Source organism: Camarhynchus parvulus, chromosome Z (genome assembly GCF_901933205.1).
Source record: "Camarhynchus parvulus chromosome Z, STF_HiC, whole genome shotgun sequence".
Classification (NCBI taxonomy): domain Eukaryota; kingdom Metazoa; phylum Chordata; class Aves; order Passeriformes; family Thraupidae; genus Camarhynchus; species Camarhynchus parvulus.
Window position 1 is genome coordinate 31,852,136 of NC_044601.1, and position 22,640 is coordinate 31,874,775.

Consider the following 22,640-nt stretch of genomic DNA (forward strand, 5'->3'; position numbering starts at 1 on the left):
GTATATATATTAGATGTTCAACCATGCAAGTCCTTGAGATTACCTTACATTCATTTTCATGCTTTAGTGGGTATGTTCTTTAAAAATTGATAGTCTCTTTTTTGCCTGCATCCACATCAGAGTAGACATCTTTGTTCCACAGTCTGGAATATATATATATATATATATATATATATATATTTTTTTTTTTTTGCTGACCAAAATCAGCTTAGAATCTTACCGGGCACATGGGTGTATAATTCCAAACTTCAGTGGCCTGAAAATTGTACAACAAAATACATTTAAGATTACAGATGACAGAAAATAATGAAGTCTGTTAACATACTTCACATTTATGTTTACCTGTACTCAAAATGTTTCTGGTATTAAAAACCACGAAAAAAATTAGTTTTGTTGGTCCGGTTCTAATCAGATTCATGCATCACATCACTGCAATACCAGGCAGAAATAAAGCATCTCCAACCTTTGGCTAGTAGCAAGACAGTTGAAGAAACAGCTCAGGAAGAAATGAAGCACAGAGACAGGGAAGAAGCATTGCATCAGCATTTTAGTAACATGAAAAAATACGATTTTTTTACATGCAATTAAAATTATTCAACTCTCTCTCTGGCAAGGTATTAAGGATTGTATTTCTGCCAGGCTATACTGTTCCAGGATGGATTTATCTTAAATTTTCCTCAGGATATCATTTGTAAAAGAAACAGTTAGTAACTGAAAAACATTCTACAGGGTGCAAAAGCTTAATTGATAGTCTGATACATTTAAAATACATGTGAAAAAATTGGCAAAAGATCATAACAATGTCAATGTTTTTGTTAATACAAAACCTGGTTTTTTATAGCTCTTCACTGAGTTTGTGATAGCTCAACAATGTGGCTTGGGTGTCATATTTGCCAGAAGCCAATGCTTCTTCTGTATTATATAATTTCTGTAAAAAACCTTCAGGAAGAGCAATTTATATTTTCATGTTATGATGCTAAATATATCTGTCACAGCAAACCTTTAAATTATTCGTATACTTCAGTCAAAGGACCGTGGCTCAGTAGATTGTCTAGATCGAGCAGCAGGAAGCATGGTGGTAGAAGTACTGGAGTTACAGAGAAGAAAGCTGTTCTGCAAAAGCTGCCAAGTCCGCTGGGCAGCAGTGTCCAGCATATGTTAAAATCCCTGTACTAATATGCATGTTTTACCCAGTTGTTTTAAGACTGAAAATGCAATCTGAATTTTCAGCGTTATGGAGAATGAGCAGTGATTCACAAAAGGGAAATAACAGTTGCATAGAGATATTTATTTTTACTTTTTCTGATCATATAATTTTTAACAAGAAGATAGAGATTTCCTTGTTAGGTAGATTTTCCTTTGAAGATAAATTCTTCCCAAAATAAATCATGTTTTACTTTTTACCATCATAATTTTTCTGTAGCTGGTCAACTGCCTTTCACTGTTAGCTAAATAATTAATTTACTGCTTGAAATATGTCTTACTCCATTTATTGAATCATCTGTGAAGCCCTCATTTGTTTTAAAGGACATATAAACATCATACAACACTTAGTACTTCACTAACTGGGACTTAAAAAAAAAAACAACAAGCCAACATATAACAGCTTATAAAATCCTTCTACTAGTCTGGTAGACTAGTAGAAGGATTTTATATACTTTTCTCTATAAAGATAGCAGTGTGATAAGACATTTTGTTGAAAAAGTGCAATAAAAGTACTAAGAAGGTAGTGTAGCTGCTGTCCTTCTGTCTGTGATAATCACATAAGGGGTATTACTTCCACTTATCAAATACATCCTCATGATACTGCAGAATTTGAGATCAGACAAACTGGTGTGAAAATCATTGTGCTATAAAACTGCATAAAAGCTTTTAAGCCTTGTAAATTTTGGGTCCATAGTTTAAAAAGTTTCAATCATTCTACTGTAGTATTGCACAAAATGATTAAAAAAAAAAGAAAGCAGTGGAAATAATAAGGAAGATAACACTTCATTATTAATAATACTTTTTAAAGTTATTTTTATTTTTAAGGTATAGAATTTATTATGTTAGTGATTTATTTCACAAAATATAAAAGTATCTAGGATAATGGTTGCAGAGAATTTACAAATACTGTGTAGTAAACACTTATACCAATATGAATTTTTAACAAATCAAATGGAATGTGATCCCATCATACATCACAGGTATAAACTGGGAACTGCATTCAGAGGTTTATTTTCTCCTTCACAAGGGGAAAGTTTTCTAGTAATTTTCAGTCTTTCCTGAGCTCATACTAGTAGTATTATACTTGATCTGCAGTTCACACTCATTATTCTTTTGTTCTATATATGACTTGGAATATATAGATCCTTTATTTGGGAATCTATTTATCATATTGAACATTCTATTTATTATACTGAACACTGCTGGTTCCTTGGCCCAGCACTTGCTCTTGCACTTTTCTTAATCTGCTTCTTATTCCTAATCTGTTTTACTGTTAATGACTATGAAAATCTGATCTTTAGTTGTTATCTTTATTTTTTTTAATTTCTCAGTTTTTGTTTATAGATAAGCTTAAAGTAATTCTCCGCATCTATCTGAACTGACCCAATTAATTGCTCATATAATAATTTTTGGATACTATTTAATCTTTTTCCCTTCTCTGCCTGTTTCTGGTTTGACAACATCATTCTTGTTCAGGTGCACTATTTGCATTTTAAGTGTGATAGAATGGTGACAGCAGTAATCTGCCATTTGCAAAGCTCAAACAAAATAATGAATAAATAATAAAAAGCTTTTATCTGGAAGCATGTGAGGTCACTGAGCAAATGCATATTGTCATGAAAGTAGCACATGTCAAAGAATTTTGATGTCCTATGGTGAGAAGAAATATAAAATAGCAATGCAGACCTAATTATTTCAAGAAGGTGTGTGCATAACCTTATGTAGCTTATTTAAATATAGAATAATGTCTGAGAATCCTCTTTTGAGGCTTAAAAGAACCTTGATTTTGGAATACTCCACTATAATTAGGTCAAGTTAAATAGTAGTACTTGGTACTTGTTCAGTATGTTGACACTGGCATGCATTTTGAATGCAAGAATATAAGCTGTTCTCTAAAGTGACAGGAGAGATGCTATTGCCTTTTTTATTCCAGCTGTACACATATAATTGCAGCAGTAGTTAATTGTAAAGAATTGCCTTTTTACTGAAATATTGAGCTAATATTTTTCTTCTACTTTCAGTGGCCTGAGTTATTAATTCTAAATACACAGAATTTAATGATGTTGTTTCTTTGTATTATTTCTACTTGCATATTAGAGATTTAGCAGAAATGATTCCACTTTTATATATGGTATCACATAAAAACTCCTTTAAAAAGTTGTAGAGGGTTTTTAGATAAAAACTTTTTTTTCAGTGGACTTGGTTTATCTGTTAGTGGAGTTTATTGGACCAAGTCTGTTTGTCAAAATATTTTAAAACTGAGATTATTAAAATATAGTTAATTTGCATAGTGTGAACTTAAGTATTGCTAATATTTTATTTAGGGAAGGCATTTTATAAAATATTTCCTACTTGCATATTTTATCTGCTCTATGTAGCCTTTAACCAGAATGGGTAGAGCATTTTTATGCAACACTGAAAAAATACCATTTCTTTTCTTAAAAATATAATTTATTTCTGTATATAGACATGAAGTACTACTTATTAAAGTATAGCACTGTCTTCTTTGTTAATTGTGTTTTTTCAGGCTATTACAAAGTTATTTTGTAATCCCAAACTCCTTTGTCTTCTTCCCACATGCGCCTAGTGTTGCTTTACTCTTGTATGAGGTTGGATGACCGCAGCTGTGGGAGAGAGGAGAGGGAACAGTGTGCTGAGTGCTATCATAACTCAGTGTATATCATACACTCATTCTGTAGAAAGAGACAGAGGAGCACCTTACACAGACACAGTTTATGTGGTACCTTTGTATCAGTGAAAGGATGTAGTTATGTCTTTCATGTGTAGCAAGAGGGGCTAGAAAATATCTGACCACCATTGCAAGCTGAGTATTATGTCCTTGATTGTTAATGGAGAAGGAGGTATACATACTTACACCAATTACTCTCGTGTTGAATAAGAAGGTAGCAATGACTGTTCAGCTTCTTTTTTTCACCACAAACAATGTGATGTGAGGAATGAAATCAGAAGTCAGTTCTGCTGCACACTGACTTTTATGTGGTCTTGTAATTGATACAAGGTCAGATAAAAATATGCAGCCATTAATGTGCTACAGAAGAAATCAAAAACACTCACTGAAGAAAACACTCCTGAGAATGTTTAAGACCAGGTTCTGCTGCTTATTTAGCTTACTTCTCAGATATTGTCCTGAAATTTAGTTAATTGATGTTAACTTACAATGTGTATTTGCCTTTTGAATAAGCATTTTTGAATGCCTATTCATTCAGGTAGGTAAAGGATTCAATACTTGCATTTGTTGTTTCCTGGATTTTTTATATGTACTTAATCTGGAGGTGGAAGAGAATTGAGGAATGAATTCCATTGGATAAGTACAGATATTTTGAACTACAATTGAATGTCAAAGCAGGATAGGAGAAGTGTTACAAAAGTATGGACAGCTGAAGTACTGGAAGATTATTGGAATTAGGTTTTTTATTAGTGCTTAATGTGGCTAATTTTCACAGCTGTTATAAGCACAACAGTTTTAACCACTTCATGCTTTAAAATACAATGTTTTCCTCAGAATTCTTGTGCTAATAAACTTCATAAAATGCTTCTGTGGTAGTAGATTGGAAAAAGGGGGGTACACATATATCTTTATAATGGTGGCTGGTGTTTTTTGAAGTAGTCAAGATAGTGGTTCAGCTCAGCACAAATTTCTCTGGCTGACTGTACAGAATATTTTGTGACAAAGTCTAGCTTCAAGAATTGTTTTTCAGAGTGAAGGGAATTAATCATAATTAGAAATTACGGGGGTTTTGTAATTTTCACCTTAAAATATTTTAAAAACCATATAAATATGTTAATTCCAGTCTGCATAAATTAGAGCCATGAATTTTATAATACATTTGGTCAAGATTTTGTGTTGTAAATGTTTTGGTTGAAATCCTACAGTGTATATGATGCTGACAAAGGGGTATTTTTAAATTACTACTTTTGCACTAAGGAAGCATATAACTCAAAGAGCTATGAGCAAAATTTTTTCATATGTAGTCCACTAGGTTAAATATCCCCAGCTTTCCTGTGTCTTCCTGCACAGTTCCAATGGGTGTAAATAACTCTGGAGATAGATACATCTCGAATTCTGCACGTGAGGCATGCAAGAAGAACGTAAGGCAAGTGCAGAGGCACTTCTGTGTAGTTGTTTTGTGCCTTTCAGGCAGGTCAGGAAAAGACAGAGGCTAAGATCAGAGTCAGACACATTTGCTTGCCTCAGTTATATGGTTTAGAGATAGCAAAATTTTCTAATTTAAGCAGAAAGCACTGTTCCAGTACTCCAGAGTATGGGGTGTACACATCAGTGTAAGAGATAGAGCACTTCTATAGGCAAGATAAAGTCCTACATGATATTTCCATTAATTTCATTAGTAAACACAAGGTAAAGCAAATTGCAAATTTATGTATAATTTGAGTCATGAATGGATTTTGGGAGAGAGGGGAGAACAAAAGTGTAGGGAGACAGGCCTTTTTTGTCATTTGCCACTGTGAAGTGGTGAATTAAGGAGAACACAATGTACTCCAGTTTTTGTAGACACAGAAAACTTTGTCTTTGCAGTCTGTAAGTGAAGAATCAATACAAGGCACAGAGTTCTATTAAAGCTGAAGTTTTGCTTTTCTGCAGGGCAGAATACTGCTGCAAAATTCCAGCACTACTTTAAATCCAATACTCTGGACAGTAGTCTCACACCCTTTTGTAAATCTCCAAAGACAGTTGAGTGTTTTTATTTCCTGTAATATCAGTCAAGCATGATCCACTTAGCTAGTTCTGAAAATCTTAGTTTTATTTACGTGCCTCTTCTTCCTGTCTGTTTGCAAATTCTGAATGAGAATGACAATGAGTCTTCAGTTAAATCAGGAGTTTCAAGCAGATATTCAGTAGAATTTTTCATGGCAGTGCATCGAATGTGAGAGCTCTTTGGGATGCATAAGGATGCTAAGTCTTTATAAGTCAATTTAATTTCTTCATCAGTGTTATTGTTAACAAGAGATTGAAAAATCATTTAGGTGTTTTTTTCTTTAGACACAATAATTGCCCATCAAAGTAGTGATCATTTTAGTATTCTATAAAATTTCAACCAATCTGTTCCATATAGAATGAAGATAGAATCACTGCCAAAATATTCACTGATCTTAAAAAATAAGGGTATGTTGCCCATTTACAAGAGAAATAGTATTCATTAAACTTGCAATTGTGCACTTCTGAAAATTCAAGAAGTTGTCCAAAATATGTATTGAACTGATTGGAATATTTCTCATCAAATAAATGCAGTGCCACTTCCATCTTTAATTATAAAATTGTCATCTACACATGGTTCCATGCACTTCTGTGACAGATACCATGGAAAAAAGAATCAAAAGTGGTTTCCTACATGTAATATATATGAGCTATTTTCAGCCCTTTGCAAGAGTTTTAACTTACAAAAATTCTGAAAACAACCTGTTACTTTGTTTCACTTTGTTTTATTTTTAATAACTTCAAAATTCAGCATGGGGATAAACCACGACAATGACCACCCATCCTGTGCAGATGGTGTCCATATCATGTCTGGGGAATGGATTAAAGGACAGAATCTTGGGGATGTTTCATGGTCTCAGTGCAGCAGAGAAGATCTGGAAAGATTTCTCAGGTATATAATTCAAGAAAAGAACTCTTACTGTATGTCATTTAGAAATAGATGCAATAAATATACTGAAATAATAAGTTTTCAATTTTTTTTTACTTCTCTGGGAGATATGTTTTGCAAAATCTGTCTAAATATTTTAAGTCATCACAATCTAATATTAGATTTATTAATATCTGTTTTCAGCAATGGCATGGATATTTATATTTTCATGAGTATGATTATAATTTTATATACTTACATAAAAACTTTTTATGTGTCAATGTGTTTACTGTATATTAATATGCTGTGTACCAAAATGTTTGGCCACCAAAATCTTTACCCATTAAGTAAGTTTTATGCTAAAATGTCCAGCACTTTTCTGAAATGTTGATAATTTATATTGTCTTTCTGCAAATGTACAATAACAGAACACATTAACTTATAACAAGCAGGCCATATCAGTTTAAACATGAGCAGTAGTCCAATACTGATTAATAAGACAATTATAATTGTCCATGTATTTTGAATGTTGTATGCAAGTTTAAGTTGGTGTGGCAATCAGAGCCTCGGATTTCTCAGCTTATGGATCTCTGCATATTACCAGGTCAAAGGCCAGTAACTGTCTGGTACAGACGAATCCTCAGAGCCTCAATTCTGTGATTATTCCCTCTAAGCTCCCAGGAATGACGTACACTGCAGATGAGCAGTGTCAGATTCTTTTTGGACCAACTGCTTCCTTTTGCCAAGAAATGCAGGTAAGGCTGTGTCTGTACTTCAGAAAATGCATCTGATATTTGTGTGAGAGTAGCTTTTGTACATGTGTTTGATAGAAAGAGAATATGGTATCTTTGAAGTAAGAATTTTACACTTGCTTTCCAAAAATTGATATGAACATATTCATTGGTTTATCTTGTAAGTCTTGCTTTAGGTTTCTGAATATCTTGAAGCATGTTTTACTGACACTTCCCTTGTACTTTAGAAACATAAGACACCTTGTTGTAGCAAGTGGAATATTTGCAATTTATTTTTTAGGTTCCATTTTATTATGGCTTGGGTACTAGACATCCATTTCTGACCTTCAGAAGATTATGCTGTGCCTGTGCAAACTGGTATCAGTAACAGGGGTGTTAACTGGGCTCTCTGCACCACTGAGCCCAGGCAGAGCTGTACAAGGCCATGACAAGAGGAGTTCCAGTACTTAAGTCAGTTTGCTGACCTTGCTTCATGCCAGTGTTAAGCAATGTCACGATATTAGCCTTAAAAAGACAGGTTAGCAAAATTGAACAGGTCTTCATAATTTTATGAGCTAGTAGACATCTGATTGTAGAAGCAGTTTAAGAATGATTTTTACAGAGAAAAGTCGACCTTTTTTAGCATCAACAGGAGAGACTAAACATACTTGATGCCCTTAAGACACTAGCCAAGACAAGATGGGAAGACGATATACAAATATGTAAGGAGCATGGAGTATGGATTGATAAAGCAGGCACTAGAACTGTGTAAAAAAATTTCATAAGGATTCAGTGGGCAGATAGCCTGAAAAGGTTAGGAGTACTAAACAGGAAAACATAATTCCTTTCTCCTTTAGTTCTTCAGTTCTCTTCCTGTTTTCAGTTTGGACATAGTACTGTTTCTTCAGAGACTTTCACTTAAACTAATCTTTATCTAAAAGATTCTCAAAGGAAACATTGCAGTGCGTGTACTACTAAGGCATGCTGAGAGTGGTATAGTTGAAGAGAAAAGCAAAAAACAGCCATAGTTAAAGGATTTTTTTCTAGCTGTCTTATTGAAAACTTTTTCCCTCTGGATATGAGCAGTAAATCTCAATGTCACAATTCTACAGATATTCTTCATTACTTCCAAGTGCTTTTTTTATGAATTTCAACCTGTGTCTTGGTTTTCAGTACATTGCTTTCAATGGAAGGATGTAATTTCTGGTTTTCATTCTCTAGAAGCCTATTTTGAACAAGGAAATGGTAGTGTCTTTAGTATTTCTTGTGGATCTTTTTTAACAGTTAAAGATTCTCAAAAGTAATTGAAGAAAGAGACGAACGTTGCTATCCAACGTTCTGTTGGATAACAGAAGTCTTTATATTTTTGATTTATCTAGATAAATTCCCTTCCTATTACCTTTATGTTTTGTTCTTATTCATATATTTAAATTCAGATAGTCAAGTTGTCCTATGCCTGTTGTGTTTGTCATAGAGTCAGTAAATATTCGTCCTTCAAGATCCTGACTCTGAGGCTTATTTGGTTTACATTATTGTTTTAGAAATATTAGGAAATTAAATTCAGTGAATATTACCAGAGTAGAGTTCAGCTGTTTGCACAGAGATTATTTAGGTTCTAGGTGCTCATAGCTAACTGTCCATTTCTAGTCATCTTCAGTCGTATTCACCTCTTCTGACATTCTCCATGTAAGACATCTTTCAGCTAAAAAAATTATTTTCAGCTAAATAAATATGTCTGCTTCTTCCTATTTATGGGATCATTGCTTTATATTTATATGAAATATTTATATTCATAGTAAAATCAACAGAACTTTCTGACAATTTTACTGTAATATTAAATATTAGTATTACTATACTATTTAATATTATTAAATATTTGTATTAAATGAAATACTGTAATTTATATCTAAGTATAATCCAAGCTTGCTGTGAAAAAAGAATATAGTAATGATGTAAGACAATACAAAAGGCCTGTGTTTTTTCAACTATGCTTTTTTCCTGATAAACTGCAATTTAATTTTGGCTCTCATCATAAAACCAAATGTGTTTGTTACCTGATGACCTTATGGTCTTAACAGTTAGAAAAAGAGAGCTAAGTATCAACTGCGGAGAAGACAGCAATGGGAAGAACCTTCTGCACTTTTCCCAAAATCTTCTGCAAAACTGGTAACCCTAAACTGTATAATGAAATATTGAACCAAGAAATTACTGCAATGAATTTTTAAGAACCTTGGATCTATTAGAAATGAATAAATGACACTAAGGACAAAACATGGTGAGAGTAGAAAATAATTTTTCCAAAGCTTCCTTGCCAAACTCTGTAAAATCACCTTGTTGATTTTCTTCTGTGTTCTTCTATCTAAACAAAATTTACCCTCTTAACTTCCTTCCAACAAAAAGGAAAAAAAAAATAGTCCAAGAAATTGATGCTCAGTTTCTTGACAAGAAGAGCTACTGCAGAAAGCTTAGGCGCTATATTCAAATCTTCTTCTTTTGTTCCCTACTGTGGGTCTTAAATTTATCTCTTCTGTTAGGGAAGTTTACTGCTACTCCAGTTAGATACAGAATTTCTAAATAATAGTAATAACATTTCTGAAGGGGAAACTCAGAGCAATGGATAGAGTACAGCCCAGAGGATACAAAAGTTGTCCTTCTTCTACATGGTTTTTTCATATGTGTGAAAAGAAAAGAAGTTGCCGTTGGAATTGAGGTAGAAGCAGACCATTGAAACTTTCCATAAATCTTTCATGAGTTCTAGCACATGGACTGTGCAACACCAACATCATCTATTGGTGAAGCACAGTTACTTAGTTGCTAATTTTGTCTTCTTCCTATAAAAACATGTTAGATACAAGTAACAAATATGTTGAGTCTTACTTTGCAATATTAATTGCATTTTACTTAATGTGAAGATGACTCAAATTTCACTGTGTTGACTGTGCAAATTATTGTGGCTGCCATTGGAGAAATCAGTGTTTAGAATATCTTTCTAAGTTGAATGCAGTATTTCATTACGTATTACATAGTAACTGTATTAATTTATTACAATAATTATTTAATTATGCATAGGTAGTCACTGAATATTCCATGATATCCAGACTACTTCCTTTAATCTCTGTATAGTCTGTCCTACTCTGCCAGTAACTGAAAGTTTATTATGGTTATAGTAGTTGTCCGCAAGCCAGGAAATGAGAGAAACACACTCCTCTAAGGTTCATTTAAATGTCAGTAAATCCAACAATTTATAGCCCAGGATGTTTTGGGCATGTTCTACTTGCTGAACAGTTCATGCACTTCAGTAAAACTGTGTAAAAGATAAATTATGAACTATGTCACAATCCTATGTTTTTTGAGGCTGGAAGATTATTTAATGAATAGAGTCCCATACGGTCTTCTACATTAAGCAATATATAACAGCTATTTAACTAAGAAAACAATTGAGTAATGATGAAGAATAATCTTTATTCTACTATTATCAATGGTACAATCAATAGTGCATTTCTGCTGAGATACAATTTTCTACAATTGTTATTACTAAGGAGTACTTTAGGACTGCACTTGACAGTTGCATTACATGGCAACCTCTGAAAAATGCTACTGATGCAAATGATGTTCCCTTCCTGTCAAGAATTCCTCATTATTATTTAATTTAATGAATGAAGCAAAGAACTGAAGGAGCTACTGCAGCCCTACTCCTGCATTTTCCTAAGTGATGCCCTCCTACTCCCCTTTCATAAATGGTGACTTTATTTTTTCCTTTTCATTTTCATTTCAAAGGCATTTTTTTTTCATATCCTAGGTAAAATTTTTAGACCCTAGAAAAGAATGAGTGGATTGCCAGGTTCAAGATTTATACTATGTCTCCATGCTTACCTTGTAAGGGAGCCAAGTTTGCTTTTATGCCCATGATGTCTCATGTGAGAATCAATTAGATCCTAACATTGTTTCACATAACAGATAGTGAGATCATGGCCCAGAAGTAGTTCTTGATGATTAAACAAGATTGTAAAACTTGACAATTTAATGCAATTGTTGAACTATTAAATACTGGCTTTTAAGATTAAAGTCCAGGATGTGACTGCTATCTGGTCAGTTCCACTAAAACAGTTCTTGTCATAACACAGCTGTGATCTTTGCACAGAAGTAGGAGACTGGTTATATTTCATGGGGATTTTTAAGGCATTTCAGGGAAAGAACACATGAAAAGTAGAAAAGTAATGGAAATACTATAGTCCTGGTGAAATATCTGTCCTCATCTCAACCACCACATTTTAAACAATTTCGACTTTGCACAAATACTGTTCTAAAATTCCCTTTTTGTCTCTGGTAATTCCTTTCAACTGAACTTTCTTTCCATATGCTTACATGATTGGAAATGCATTCTTCTGATTCACATAGACCTGCCTCACTATTTTAATTAAATAGACAGAAACAGACACAAAACCTCCACAAAACTCCAAAACTGGAGTGACCTTGGTAATGCATTGTGACTTCCATGTTCTGTTTTACAAGATTGTGCTGTTAAAAACTCATGACTAAGACATTCTTTTGAAAGAAAAAAAAATCCTTTGTATGTGCTTGGCAATATTTTATTTTCCAGTGTACACACAAAAAAATATTTTACAGATTGTGAATAGGCTAATGTCACAATTAAAAGTTTTTAATCTCCAATGTCTGTTCCTTCCCTTGGCTCATCTAGGAAGCTGTGATGGCTGTTAAACGATACTTATCATAGATAACTGGTAAACCTTTGTGAATATTAGCTTAGCTATCCGTATTTTGCCTGAAGAAAGTTTCTTTTAAGAGGAGTAAAATCCTAGTGTAGAAGTCTGTGCCCTGATTTTGGAGTAGCTGTAAAATTCCCAAGTCTCCTCCATATTTCTGTTTGCTTTCAAATCAGTCTGGATCTGCTTCATTGCAGGTTGCTAATGAAAAACCCATATTGTGTGTTATGGTCTTTCCCTGGCCTTATACAGAAATCCTTAAATGTCAAAATATAGATACTGTCAATAATCTCCATACCTCATACCTCTGCAACAGAAATAGTCTGAACAGTAACTAAAGAGTCTATTTGTGATTTGACTGGAATACAAAGCCTAGGGGAAAAAAAAATCAAAAAAATGCAAAAATGCAAGTAAACTATCAATTTCAGTAATTCCATACCTCCTTTTTCTTGGGTTTGGGGAATATTAAAGTCTAATACTGAGCGCTTATTTTAGCAGAAGTGAGTGTTTTTAGAATGCAGTTCACTTAAAGCCCAAAGTAGTTTCTATTTGGGGAAGTTAGGTCATGGCTCAAAGGGAGGTGGTATACAAGTATTTGTAGAAATATGAGATGTATAAAATGTACATTAGCAAGCAAAGAGTGTTGATTCGATTTTCTTGATTTAGTTTACATGGTTCAAGTATGTCTCTGTGTTTAGGTACTCAAAATACCCAAAACCCTGTAAATCTGACTTAATACCTCTCTATATTTAAAAGAATTATTTCTAGATTTGTAAAGAGCTGTTTGTTGTAAGCCATTCTGCAATCATATTCAAGTGAAATTAAGCATACAATCAGTGTTTAGGGGGAAAAATATACTTAAAGATGTCACAAGAGAAAATTTGCCTGTAATTTTGAAAACTTGGATAAATCTGGATGGCTTTTCTACAATTGTATTCGCTCATAACTGAGGATTTAAAGATATGAAAAAAATTAATTAGGACAATTAACATATATTTTTGTGGAGTGCTATCAACAGCGTGTCTTTCATTTCCTACTTTGTCATGAACATCTGATACTGTAACTGATCTACTGTTGTCGTCATCTACATTGTTTAAAAACAATGAAGAACAGAAATTAGAGTTTGTTACTTGAAAAATGCTTGCTAAAATTACCCAGGAACAGGATAGGACTTCTGTAGCTGTGTTTTGGAGACGTACATAAGCTGGTTGTGTTGTTAGCTCAGCTTCAGCAAAAAAGCGCTACAGAATGAATCAAGAGTGAGTCTGACTGCTGCTATCCTGTCTCTTGTTTCCGTACAATGCTTCAGACCTCTACAATCTTTGATTTTTTTTTCTTTTTTTGATAACTGATTTTACAGACATTTTTACATGTAAGACTCCCAATGGAATTGCTCTATTCCTTGGTTCAAACACAATCTTTTGTTGAATTGTGTTTTGTCTGCTCTTAGTCTTTTTTCAAGGTAGCATAAGATTTATGACAAGTTTTTCATGCATAGTGTAAAAAGGCACAGAGACTCTTACTGGTGTACCAATATAACAAATCATTTCACTCAGAAAAAGCAGGTCTTCTGGCAGGCCTGTTTTAAAAATCCCAGCTGTTCTTTATCTTTTATCCTGCTTGCATCGCCTCCCCCTCTCCTGATCCTTCTTGCCCCTCTTTGGGCAGTATCCATTGTGGAGGATCACTGTGCATATGCAGTAATACTCAGGCCACAGTTCAGCCCCACATGACCTCTCTTCATTTCCACATGGTTTATTATTAAGGGGGAACAGACAGCAGGGAGAATGCAGTCCTGACTGAAAACCATGGGAGAAGGAGGACTTTTCAGGGAAAAAATAGGGAAAGCTGCCAGGGAAATTTGGGAAATGTAAGCCAGCATCCTGCAAGGCTTGGCTTTCTTTTGGGTAAAGTAAAAAGTGTTTTGTTCTGATACTTCAGAGGGCTTTTCTTTCCATCTCTAAAATTCATTGCTGACTTGCACCCCTGTCATCTCCCTTCTCTTCTTTCCAGCAAAAATAATTCATTTGTCAGGTAACTTTGTGTCTTTGTGGAGATCGAGTTTGATGGCTTTTGGAATTTTTTTTCTAGAGTGATAAGTGAATTCTAGAGGAATTATGAATTATTGAAGAGCATGACAGCAGCAGTCATTGGGGTAGAACAAACAAGAGGGATCTGGAAGTCCTAGAGAAGCACAATTAATGAAAGTCTAAGCAGACTCTGCCCACTTGGGGTTTTTTTTAATGTTTAATATGTCTTCAAATGTATTTCGGTACCACCAAACTAGTAAATTTAGTCAACATTAGCGGACTGCATGCAGAAAGTAATTTTGCATAAGATAGATTTTGTGCTTACTCTTTGTTTGGTTTTCAGCATGTCATTTGCACTGGGTTGTGGTGTAAGGTGGAAAGTGAGAAGGAATGCAAAACTAAACTGGATCCACCAATGGACGGAACAGACTGTGACACTGGAAAGGTATGCCTGTGGTGGAAAAGCAATATCAATTATACCAAATCTCTAGCATTTAAGGAAACAAGCTGAATAGTTCTTTGCTGTTCTTTAAAGTTCCTACTTACCTCAATTATCATAAAAATAAGGTATATACAGTTGAATGTATTATATATGATATATTTTATAATATAGAGATGAAAAAAGAACATTTCCCTAAAACCAGTAAATTAACAAAAGGTTAGCCAAAGAGACAGATGTTTTAATATTTACGCTGTTTTGTTTCAAATTCTTTCACATTTTTTGTCATATTTATGAATAAATGCAACTGTTGCTCTTCCAACTGTAAATAGAAACTTAAGCTTTCAAAGGTACAGAGTTCTCAGCTATGATTTAAGATTTAGAAATAGTTTCTTTGAAGGAATTGATACAGATTGTTGTTAAAACCTTTCAAGATAAGTTTTATCAAGAAATAGGGTGTAAAAAGTATAATCCCATGCATGTAAAAGAGTGACAAATTCTGTTAAAAGCATGCCATCACAGACACATTAAATCAGATTTAGATAAATTGTCCTTCAAGAGCTTTCCAGTTAAAATTATTTGTAATCTTTGTATATATCTGTAAATGAATGTAAATAACCTCAAATAGAAAACAGAGAAAGAGCATATATATGTCTTGGGATTTTCAAGATACTGTGCTGACAGCCTTTTCCCATGGGAGTGATTTACTGTTTGAGTCATATTGCATTCACCAGGACTCTCATCATTCTCCTAATATCAAATCAATCAATTAATATCAAATGTTCAGATAACATGCTAAAGGAAAACCAGGTTGTATTTCTGTTCATATCTCTAAAATAATGACAGTTGCTTCAATATTTTAATTCTGATAAAGTTCGTAGTTGATACTGTCTGAAGTCAATACCTGGAAAGTAAGAGATATGAGTTTTGTTTGATATCATACTTTTTACATTGAGACTGGCCTGCCCATGCTGTGGATTAAGAAAGCGGAACCTCTTATGACAACTGCACACAATTACTGATTGTAATTAAAATGGCTCATTGAACCAGCCTAGAGAGATAACTTATTTATGTATAGCAGTAGAAAACGAGGCATACGTCACCAAAACATTGCAGGGGGTAAGAAAGAATAATTCTTCGTGTTTGCTTTATTATCTGTCCAGGTTGAGGCTTGGGTTACACAAGTCACTGGCTTTGGGGTTTATTTATTGGTCTTGTGGAGATAAGTATTGTTGTCTGGTGCTCCTCTTAGGGTCTTAGGAAGTGATGAAAATGTCATTTGCATAGCTTGTCCTACTTGGTTGGGGTTTAAGTCAAGAATTTTAAAAAATCCCTTAGGCTGCGTGGAGACCAGATGCTATCTCAATACAAAAAATTGTGTTTTATCTGAAGCAATAACTTTAAATGTGTATGAGCATTTGTGGTTTGAAACATCCAAGAGCATTAAAAAATTTATATTTTCTGGTTGTAAATCTAATATAAAGATGGAGACAGCCTACATGAAGACTTTTTAAAAGTGGAATAATTATGCCTTCATTGTAATGTGATGATTAAAGAGAGAAAATTAACATCAGTTGATCAGTAAAGACCATTTTCAAACTGTAGGTGAAAAGGTTACAGGTGAAGATTCAGCATAGACATTAAAACTTACAGAAGTATGTTCTAAAAGAAACAGAAGTCTCCTCCATTGATTGCATTAGCAACGCCTGTTCTTTTACCATAAATACAAGATTTGTTTGTGAAGTCTGTTGTCCATTTGTAACAGTGATTTACCAACAGTTCAGAAGGTAAAAAGAAATTAGTTAAATTACTGATGTTAATGGCATTAAGTGATCATTGTCTGCTTTGTAATTGCTGAATCATTGAATCATGAAATTTCTAAGGCTGGAGAATTCCTCTATTTCTTAATACATGGGACAGATATTAAGTTGGTATAATTTGATAAAGCACTAATTTTTGCAGAGTTTATGATGATTTGTATGAGATAGGGACATAGGTTACAAAGCATAACAATAGTGACTGGATAATTTTTGAGTGAGAAATTACAATTTTCCTAGTAAATCATATATGCATGCAAGATCATTGAATTTTTTATTACTATTTTAATAAACGCCAGAAATTCTCTGGACTTTCTCAACATCAGCTTTTTGAAGCTTCCATTTTATCTTTGAATACAAATGGTGAATAAAATCTCATTTTCTCTATTACTTCTAATACGTATTTCTGTTGAAATCGTCACTGGATAATGAGGGACGATGAAGTTCCTGCTGGTGGGAACTGTCATGCTGAGCTGAGCAAGTCCTGAGAACAGCCCTGGACACTGTGCTGTGATCATCTGCACAGTTCAGCTGGACAACGATCCCTGCAGTAGGTTTGGCCTGGACCCTAAAATGCTTTCTTAGGCAATGCCCGATCTAAAATGAAGGGAGACAGCATATTATGGATACCTCCAATGAAGGAGGTATACTTCATTGGAAATGAACTTATTTTTGAGGTTGTGGACAAGAAGCGAACCTGCTCCTTGGCCACTGAAACAGAGAAAGGTCTCTGACTGTTGCATTTACTAGGACAGATAAAAAAGCTTTGGAGAGTACTAGGCAAAAATATATCCGACTGAAATACATCTGGATAGGTCTGAAAACGATGTATTGAACCAAATGTTCATGTTGTGCTTCCTGTGGGCTCGTGGAGAAGTGAATTGTTTTGCATACGCCTTGATTTATTAACCTAAGAGCTGAATTTTTACCTAGTGGTGTAAGGCTGGAGACTGTATCAATCGGACCTCTTTCACGGAGCACATGGAGGGGGAGTGGAGTGCATGGAGCACTTGTAGCCGCACTTGCAACACTGGAATCAGCAGTCGACAACGCAAATGCCCTGGGTAAAAACAAGTTCAGGTTTCCATTGCTGTTCATCAGAATTTCTGAACAAAATTTACATCAGAACAGGACCCCATGAAGATACAGTTGGCCTTTATCTAAGCAATTAATACTTTATGAATACTGACAGACATTTAGAAGAATGGGTATTTCAGGTATTTTATTGCATGGCAACACTATTTTTCATCTTTTCTGCTTCTGTCAAGACCCTAGATAATATTAGTAGAATAATAAAACTTTCTCTTTAAGCTTCACCTGAAGAAGCAACAGAAACTTAAATTTAAAATTTCTGACTTGCAGATTGTTAGTGTGTAATCCCAGTCTTTAAATTTTTCAACTAGAGAAGATTGACTTCTGCTTCTCATCTGGAAAACCAAGGAACTGAAAGTTTGGTGAAGAGATCTTTTTACCCTCAGACACTTAGATAGACATTTCTCAGACATTTAGATAGACTATCTGGAAACAGAATTTAGATTCCTTATCTTGTGAAAATGAAAACCTTCTGCCTTTGGGGATAAAGGCTTTTACTTTTCACTTGAATGAAATTTGTTTCACTATATCTCAGTGACCAGCTAAAAGGTATTTTCCTTTTAATTATTTGGTACCAATTTGATTTTTTTTTGTGTCATTTATACACCAAGTGAAAAATAAAAGAAAATTCAGGCATAGGAGTGGGAACAGAGTGGAGTAATGAAGGCAAGTATAGGGAAAACTAGTCCAGAGTAGATAAGACTCAAATCAGCTTTTTTAAAAAAAGAATAATACAAGGGGGAAAATGATGAATTATGGAAAACTGTATAGCAGATCTTAGTGTAAAATAGGCAAGGGGTTTAAAAAAGATACATTTGCATAAAGAATTTTGATGAAAAGTTGTATATGGCTATACAAAAGCATGAGGATTTAACAGAAATTTTGATATGGAGAATTTTTTCATAGTTCATGCCATTTAAACACCACTTTCAGCTGTATACCTTAAAGCTCTTTCTAGAATTTATGGATGTCTTGATTTCATGCTCATTAATTCATTTTTCCAGGCAAGGTTCCAAATAATGAGCTCCAGTTTCTGCAGTTTTCTCTTCTTGTGCATTTGTTCATTAGCACCTGCAAGCACAACTGGAGTGACCAAAGAGAAACAAAGCATTTGTCTGAACCCTGTAACACCACACTTGTAGAAAAAGGAGAGGTAGCAAATCTGCAGGTGTTGCTTCCTTTCAGTAGGCCCTTTGGCTCAGCCCAGATAAAGAAAAATCTCAATTATATCAAAACTGTACCTGAGGCTCTCCTGACTGAACTCCTACTAGTCCTCATGCTTTCTTACAGCCGTAAGAAAGCCGTAAGTGTACATTGTGGCTTAGCACCCATCGCTCCTTATATGTAATGTAACCAGTACAAAGAGAAGGCAAATGTTTTGTTCTGTGACTTCAGTTTTTCATGGGGTGATTTCTGAATGCTGTGTCAACAAAAAACCCTGCTATTTTTAATTTGTGTCTACCATAAGTAAACTATACTGTAAGTTTGACAAAATATTGCCAAGAGTAAAGGGTTGTATTTATGCCATCTTTTCTAGTTCAGGCCTTGAAGGACAGTGTCATGGGCCCACAATGCAGTATAGGGTATGTGAAAATCCTTCTTGTCCTGCTGGTGTGCCTGCCTTTAGGGACTGGCAGTGCCAAGCTTTCAGTGTCAGATCTTCATATCAGAAGCATGTGCACCAGTGGCAAGCTGTCATTGATGATGGTAAGTATAAACTATCTCCCTTGTTCTTATAATCTGTTTATATGGCTTACAGTTTGTTGATATTGTGGTTAATCAAGAAAGATGTTAAAACTAAAACAAACAAACCTCAAATCCAGTATTTTTGGTAAGTTATTCTAATTTCACAGACCAGATCTAGCAGTACTTTTGTATGCTCTAGAATATTTTATCTTTTATTCCTATTGAATTTGTCCTTCTTAATAGGTAATAACTACATTTAAATGAAAATCTAGTCAACTTTTTCCTTTTAAATTAGAATTGTAGTGTGACGTGACTCAGAAATACAGCTTTCTGGAGTAATGCTCCATTATTAAACATGGCTATATCAGTTATATTTTTTACCTACAAAGCCAATGAGACAATGCAGATGTTGTGAACCTTTGTTTTGGGGGAAGGAGAAAACTTAAAATTGGGAGTATTTTACATATCAGTGTTTGATTTGGCAGCATTGTGTAGATATTGTATGCTGTAAACTTTGATAAGATTTCTATAAATCCTAGTTCCTATTGTATACGACGTCCTGGCATACTGTATGCATGCTTCCATGCAGCAAACTTGCTTAAATATTGTATCATTAGGAAAATGCTCGGGTGGGGGTATAGTAAGGTCAGACTTACATTATCTGCAACAGTATTGTTGGTGTGAAAAATCAGTGATTAAGAAAACAAATTCCTTCTTGCTAGAAAAGTGATCAGTAATTTCCACCCTACTGAATTTTCTGTAAATTCTTGTGTTTTAATTTATTTAAATTAGAAGCAAATAAAGAAAAAAGCACAATAAAAACACATCAGTTATGAAAACAGTTGACTTGAGAACTTCACAAAATCACAGCAAGCTGTAATAAAGAAAACCCAAGAATGACACAGGAGTACTATAAGCATGTGTTACCAAATTTTAAGGAGTTCATTACTGTAAATTATTTTTACTCTTGAAACAATTTGTCAGAAAACATTAGAAAGCATTGAAGACTGTTTTTGCTATCAACATATTATATGTCTAACTCGAGAAGATGTTTTTCTTTTCTTCTAAGCCTTCTCTCAAGGTGCCAAAGGAAAACTTCCGATACTATTTTCGTTAGGCTTGTATGTTAGCTCACTTCATTGTAAAAAGAACTCTCTCCAACAGTTACAAAGGTGCTTATCAAGTAAATTCATTTGGTTTGTTTTACTAAATTTTGTTTTAGCACAGGAACACATTATTTATATCCTAAAGGATCTAAATGTTTATCTGGCCTTGAATAATATGATTTAATTCAAATGAAAAAATCTTGACACTGTCCTGTGCCATGTTAATAAGTACAGATCTAATTGTTTTCTGAGTGATCTTCTTATCTTGAGGCGTCCCTCAGGAGAAACAAAAGTGGACTAGCCAGAGAATGCCTGTATCCCAGCGTACATTATTCTCAAATCCTTAATTGTTTGCTCACTTAGTTAACACTAACTATGCACCATGTCCAAAATAGTTGCTGTATGTGATCTCCTGTAGTCTGTTGAAGTTGTCTGGTGCTGTTTGGTTGCTATCTCTTTGAGTTCAGTGTCTTTAAGATAATGTTTAAGTCATCAATCTTGTATTCCTTTAAAAATGCTGATACCTGCTTAAAGCCCTCAGGGAACTTTGAGTTTACTGTTTAAGGAGGATAACTGGAATGCAGAGGGCACAAACTCAGGCTGCTTTTTAGCTGGAGATGGCTTGTGTCTGACTAGCTTCGCATGTTGGCAGAAGAGATCACATCTGTTTGTACTGGTCCTCTAGTGATACCCTGAGGCTCTGTCAATTTTAGTAATTTAAATGTGCCCAGACCACTCTGTGTTGTGTAAGTCAGCTGGCACAAAACTCTTCTGTCTGTACTTTTCTGCTCCTTTGCATGCTAAAACTACTTTTTTTGAAAACAGTCCTTTGCAGATGGCAATGTCCAGTCTAGACTGAGCTGGTGCTAGTTTGCACATGCAAAAAAATGTGGCATAGACTGTTTTACAGTTCAGCTGTATAGACAGTAGAATTCAGTGCCCCTGAATGTTTCCTGGAACTGTTTAATTTACTAATAAAAATGCACTCCAGGAATCTAGAAGTCAGTATGAAGTCTGAGTGGCATAGATTGTGTCCAAGTGAAATCAGTTTCAGGTTCAGGATTTACTTTTATCCTTTTAAAAATCTGCAACAGATTTAGGAAGAAGTTCTGAGTAAGTACATTTGCTAACAAAGATATGAAAAAATCTTGTAATTTTGTACTTGGTTAACCACTGAGGAGAGACTTCTTCTTTTATTTGCTGTTACTTTCACAGTGGTGAGACAAACTTCATTGTTTATGATGTGGCCATTAGGAATTCATGGATACATAGGATATTACTACATTTTTATGCTCTTTCATAATTAGAAATTATTGACAGAATGTTTTAGGCATTTATTAGAAAATTGCCTGAACTTCATAAAAATGTTAGGAATGATGTTTCCAGGGGTTTTGTGGGGATTTTTTGTTGTTTTTTTAATGTGAACTTCGTAAATTCATATATTTTTCTTCCAATGGTGTGTCAGTTATTTCATTTTTTTCTCCTTGACGTGCGCAGTTAGGAAGTCTGGAAAGTGTTAACTTTCTTTTTTAACCAATATTTATGATCTGCCAAAAATATAGGAAAATAAAAGTATAGATTACAACCAAAATATTCCAACAGCTGTAATGTGTATATTCTTAATTGCAACAATGAGCATGACATGAGTACTGTGTAGGCCAAGTTTATAGCAGCAGCATGTTCTAGGAAGAAAAAACCCAAGTTTTTCGGACAGCTAAGAAATGGATCAAAATCTTTTTTGTTTTCCCTGTGTCTAAGATAACTTCTTATGCTAAGCATGCCATGCGTAAGCAATTATCAGTTTTAACAAGAGTATTGATGATAATTCTGTATTTCCAAAGTTCCTTTTTTCTTACAATGCACGTTTTTCCATCCATTGCTGCTACAGAAAAGCCATGTGCTTTATTCTGTTCACCGGCTGGAAAGGATCAACCAGTCCTTCTAACAGAAAAGGTGATGGATGGGACTTCCTGTGGCCAGCATGGGCTAGATGTCTGTGCAGATGGTAGATGCCAGGTATGAGTTAATTGTTTTGAACCTGGGTATACAGGCACACACCAAGCATACATATATGTTAAGACTTCAGAACATTTTTATTTCATATTAGGCCCACTTATATTAACTTCATTGCTGTTGTCAAGCTACCCCTGATATTAATTCATAGAATTGTATCTAATAGTAATATGGAGATGCTTGACTAAACTTA

General features: G+C 34.3%; 1 protein-coding gene across 1 annotated transcript in view; it reads left to right on the forward strand.

The window, feature by feature from the left end:
• ADAMTS19 (ADAM metallopeptidase with thrombospondin type 1 motif 19) overlaps positions 1–22,640 on the forward strand; it is a 130,770-nt gene that overhangs the window by 71,831 nt on the left and 36,299 nt on the right. Inside the window, exons 9-14 of the mRNA XM_030969320.1 lie at positions 6,693–6,833; positions 7,414–7,564; positions 14,638–14,739; positions 17,484–17,614; positions 19,180–19,349; positions 22,323–22,450. Coding sequence (XP_030825180.1) covers positions 6,693–6,833; positions 7,414–7,564; positions 14,638–14,739; positions 17,484–17,614; positions 19,180–19,349; positions 22,323–22,450 — 823 coding nt within the window. The remainder of the gene's footprint in view (positions 1–6,692; positions 6,834–7,413; positions 7,565–14,637; positions 14,740–17,483; positions 17,615–19,179; positions 19,350–22,322; positions 22,451–22,640) is intronic.